General features: G+C 37.1%; 1 protein-coding gene across 1 annotated transcript in view; it reads right to left on the bottom strand.

Annotated features, from left to right (window-relative positions):
- Positions 1-5,309, bottom strand: part of GMPS (guanine monophosphate synthase) — a 58,520-nt gene that overhangs the window by 47,767 nt on the left and 5,444 nt on the right. Inside the window, exon 3 of the mRNA XM_004704257.2 lies at positions 4,905-5,086. Within this exon, the coding sequence (XP_004704314.1) occupies positions 4,905-5,086 (182 nt within the window). The remainder of the gene's footprint in view (positions 1-4,904; positions 5,087-5,309) is intronic.

Genomic DNA, 5,309 nt, shown 5'->3' with positions numbered 1-5,309 from the left:
GTGGAGAGCAAATGCTTTGAGAATGATGAGGGCAATGAATGTACAAATGTGCTTTACACAATTGATGTATGTATGGATTGTGATAAGGGTTGTATGAACCCCTAATAAAACAATTAAAAAAAAGAAGCTACAAACTTAAGGCTTTTATTCCTCACCTGGTCACTGAAAAAATCTTATTGGCACCCAGCATTTAATTTTAAAAACTTAAACATTTTGATATTACAATTTTCACATAGAAATTCAGATTTCTGGGTTTGCTTTAGGAAAAAAGGGGGAATGTTAAATCAAACAAGCCTGGACATTCACTCCTAGGAAACCAAACTCACTGCCATAAAGTTGCTGCCAACTCATAAGGACGCTATCTAATGACCCTCTACAGTAACCCTACAGGGCTATAAAAATCCCTAACCTTTAGACCATATCATGTCCAGTTTGCCACACATCTTCACACACCATATGCGCATATGTATGCCTTTTACTCAAACCAAAACAAAGCAAAATCCACTGCTACTCAATTCCAATTCACAGTGACAGTAGAATTTCTCCTTAGGGTTTCCAGAACTAAATTTCTTGGAATTTCTTTTCTTTTTAAAACAGTTTTATTTAGCATCCACGTGTCATACAACTCAGTAATTCAACTATATCAAGAAGAGTTGTACAAATGTCACCATATTTAATTCTAGAACATTTTCTTCTTCCTGTAGTCATTGTTATTCGTGAACTTTTCCCTACTTGTGGCAAGAATATACATAAGAGGAAAGGACTAAATCTTTATGAGAGTAGACAGGCAGTCTTACCTTTATTGCAGAGTGTCTGAAGGGATTGAATCACCAACCATGCTAACAATGTTAGCAGCCTGATGCTTAGCTCACTGTGTCAGCAAGGTTCCTTTTACTTAGCTTAAAAGCCCAAACCAAACCTACTGCATTGATACAAGTCGGACTCACTGAGTCGCTAAAGGGTAGAGTAGAACTGCTCCCTAGTATTCCTGAGGCTATTAATCCTTATGGGGGCTGACAGCCGCATCTTTCTCCTGCAGAGCAGTTTAGTGGGTACAAACTGCTGGCCTTGTAGTAAGCCCAATGCATACTCAGTTTGCATTTTGGGACTCGACATACTTCTAAAAGAAAATGAAATACAAGAGCTAACCAAATCTACTTACTAACAAATTTGGATTACAAGTCACTTTTTAATTACTGACTTCCTACTACGTAAAAAGGAGCCCGGAGGCACTGTCAGGTAAATTTGGACTGATAATCTCAAAGTGACCATGCAAACCCACCAGCCCCTCCCCTCTGTGATAGAGATGATGCTTTCTGCTCCCCCAAAGATTTAGTCTCAAAAGACCTATGTAAGGTCACTATGAGTTGCCATTGACACAATGGCAGTTGTGTTGGTACTATATTAAAGTATAAAAAATATATCACTAAGCTTATAATACATCTAGTAGCAAAACAAAGATCAAATGCATAAAAATTACTCAGCACCCAGGGTTTATTTGATCATTAGTTTGTAGCATTTTACACATCCATTTGTTAAACAAGAGCTTCTTCATGACAATACTATACATACTAAAAGTAGTGTTGAGAAAGCAATTTTCCTTTACATACAAAAATACATATTTGAACACTATGAAAACAATCAGGGCAAGTACCATGAAAAATTAGTCTTGGAGCTGAAATGAATTGGAGAACGGGTGGGTAGTGTGAGACTGCTATTGGAAACAAACAGGAGCAAAGACCTGGGGCCCCCCAAACCTAATTGACAGTGTCAAACCCAAAAGCCAGGCTAGGACATTTTTAATATGTACAATTTACCAAGTTTAATGCGTTCAAAAGCCCCATCCTTTGGACTCTGTATGGGTGGCATGAACTATGATATATATGTAATATGTTTGTTAGTCTATCTCCTACAAAAGATACTGAGGACAACATACTCAGAAGATAAATGTTGCATCCTTAAGATAAGCAATTCTAAAAGGGGTAGGCTTAAAAATATAAAAGTTACAATTCTAAAAACAATTAGTATTCAAAGGATCTTTATATTTAGCTGTATGAAGGATTACCCCTGTGGGACTGCCACTACCCCTCAGGAATCTGCTGAACAACCAAAGGCAGTAAGACTCTTAGTACTTTTTTTTTTTAATATGATGAGCTTAGGCAAGGATGAAACTCACGCAATACTTAAACCAATTATGAAAATTCTTCTCTACATTACCTTGAGAAGAGCTAATCTATTATATTTCCACCCTGCCTTTTTGAAACTAACTTGCAATTATGAGGCCCAATAAACCCAAGAGCAAATTTGTCAATCAGGTTATTCAAAGCTCTAAAAACAGGTAACTTAAGAGGTCTCTGATGTCAAAAAATGAGGAATGAACTCTAAGAAAATGGTCAAAAGGATAGCTCAGCAGAAGACAGTAATAAGTCAGCCTAGTGCTTTAATAGGCAGTCTCCAGTGAGGAGTGTCCTGCCTCCCATTTCCTTACAATTTCCGGTTAGGAACAAACCCCTGTAAAGCCTATTAGGTTAAAAACTCAAGGTACATACAACAGTGATTCATAAAAACAAACTAGTGCTACTCTGCTATGAGTTATCAAAATAGTAGTAGTAGTAGTATATGGCACTGGGTTTGAGCTTTGCAGTTTTAGAATTACACTAAAAGATGTTTTAGTGCAGTGGTTTCTCAACCTTCCTAATGCCACAACCCTTTCATACAGTTCCTCATGTTGTGGTGACCTCTCAAGCAAAAAATTATTTTTGTTGCTACTTCATAACTGTAATTTTGCTACTGTTGTGAATTGGACAACCCTTGTGAAAGGGTCATCTGGCCCCCAAAGGGGTCACAACGCACAGGTTGAGAACCACTGTTTTAGTGTATCTGGAAGTTTTGTTAATGCTTTGTATGCAGAGAAGGCCAAAAGCCAAACAAATACACTGCTATCAAGTCAATTTCAACTCATAATCCCTGCACTGGACACTGCCCCTGTGCTTCCCAAGGTTTTACATTTTTAAGGGAACAGAACGCTTCATCTGTATCCCACAGAGAGGCTGGCATGTTTGAACTGCTGACTCAAGGCCTAACTGGCTACTTATCCCACCAGAGTACCCACTAAGGCAAATGTGAAATCAATTCTGCCTAATAGAGACTGCAGAACAGAGTAGAACTGCTCCATAGGGTTTCCAAGATTGTAATCTTTTTTTTTTTTCCCCCCAAGATTGTAATCTTTACGGAAGCAGACTTCTACATCTTTCTCACAGGAAGTGGCTATAGGTTCATCAAACTAACTACCTTTGGCTAGCAGCCAGGTACTTTAACCACTGTGCCATCATGGCTGCCACCGAAAAGGTGCACTCTGCTATAGACTAATTCAAAGGATACGAATATACCTAACAGTTCCAATCTAAGGATTGCCTGTAATACCTATTTCCCTACTACAGAAAAGGAGCTAGGCATAAGCAGAACCTATGAACTGTTGATGATCAGGTACAAGCAAAGTGACCACCACAAAACCTTCCAGTACCAATTATTTGCCTATCTGTTTTGAAATTATTTGGTCTGTGTTAGTGTTCTGGGAACTTTTTTGTCTGTTTATTTGGTGTTTGATTTTTGGATCTAAGGGAAGGATGTTAAAGTTTGGATGTGAAAGAGACTACGACGATTCCCATTCAAATTCTTTGCACAGGTCTTTGATTCTTCTAATTTTCTCATTAGACAATCAGAACAGCAGATGAAAAGTATTAACCTGCCTCTTGTAATTTTCAATTCACTCTATTGAGCAAAGAAATTATAGAATGATGTGTATACACTTCTATGGGGTCTCATTTACTTATTTTCCCACTGGAGGTAAAAATGTTCGTAAGGAAATAAATTCTAAAAAAAAAAAAAAAGATAAGAAAAGAAATTCTATTTTGAGAGAAGTATAGCATTGTAGAGTGCCCTGGTGGCGTAGTTGTTACAAGTTGTGCTGCAATCCACCAAGGTCAGCAGTTCAAAACCACTAGCTGCTCCTTAGGAGAAAGGTAGTGCAGGATTTTCTACTCCCATAGCTAGTCTCAGAAAACCACAGGGCAGAGCAATTCTACCTTGTCCTATATGGTTGCTATGAATTGGCATGGACTCAACGATAGTGAGTTTGGTTTTTATAGCATATCTAATATTTAAGGTTTAAGAGTCTGTTAAGGATATAAACTGTAATTGCTGTTTTTTCTTTTTAATAAAAAAACTCTTCCCATGACAAAATAGTTTTATCTAGAAAAATCAAGTTAAAAGATCCAATTCTATGTAAGTTGTCTGGTTACTATTTTGAGTAGTTCTAAGGCCACAGGCTATGAAATTAACCCTTATATTCATCATAGAAATCTTATTCAGACTTCAGAAACTAACATCTATTTGACTAGAAAATAAGAGATCAATCTTACATGGAATTCTTCTCTTTTGTGTATTCTATTCAAGTTCCTGTGTATTCTATGATTAAAAGTTTTGGGATATAAAAGTTACATGCCAAGTCTTATGAAGCACAAAATACTTATTAAACTTAAAAAGGCTAAGTTCTTGGCTGGTCCGAAAGTAGTGAGATCTCACAACGATTCTTACAGCCAATTACTAGTTGACCTACATGTCTACCCCCCTCCCCCTCACTACTGTACTTCACTAGTCTTAAAAAAATAAACAAAAAAAGGCTAAGTTCTTAAAACTGTACAATTAAAATTAAGGTTACTTTCTTAACTGAAAAGCTCACATTTCACCTTAATTTTTGTCAATTTTTCAGTAAAGAGACATGGAAAACTTATAAATCAGCTCCATCACTTAACTTAAACAAAAAATATTGCATGCTCAAGAAAATATTAAAATACCACACAATTTAAACTTTGTTCAGAAAAAAACATGAGTGAAAAGCCTACCGGAACCCTTGTTCCTTGATAGCAAATGCTGGTGTTTCCAAGGGGAAGATTTCAGACTGCACAAACAGCTCCCTCACTCTTCGGTCTATGACTTTCCCATACTGAGCACCAGCATCCAGGATGACCACAGCTCCTTCATAGTGGTGGCAGCCATCCTTAAGGTCTCCTCCAGCATTTTCCAGCTGCAAATATGAACACAGAATCTTAATTATAAAAATTAGAGCTGTTTTTCTTAATGATCGATTGCTGTCTGTTCCAAAAACATATGGAAACAAACTAACTTAGAGGACTTTATAAAGTTACCAATTCAAAATACTCCTTTTAGAAAGCTGATAGTGTCTGGCTTTCAAAAGATATAGTGTCTGAGGTCCTAAAAGCCTGTAATTAAACAAGCAGCCATCTAGC

This window comes from Echinops telfairi, unplaced genomic scaffold (genome assembly GCF_000313985.2).
Source record: "Echinops telfairi isolate 266 unplaced genomic scaffold, ASM31398v2 ScPeMD7_7420;HRSCAF=8458, whole genome shotgun sequence".
NCBI classification, from domain to species: Eukaryota; Metazoa; Chordata; class Mammalia; order Afrosoricida; family Tenrecidae; genus Echinops; species Echinops telfairi.
This window is presented reverse-complemented; position numbering and strand designations above follow the sequence as displayed.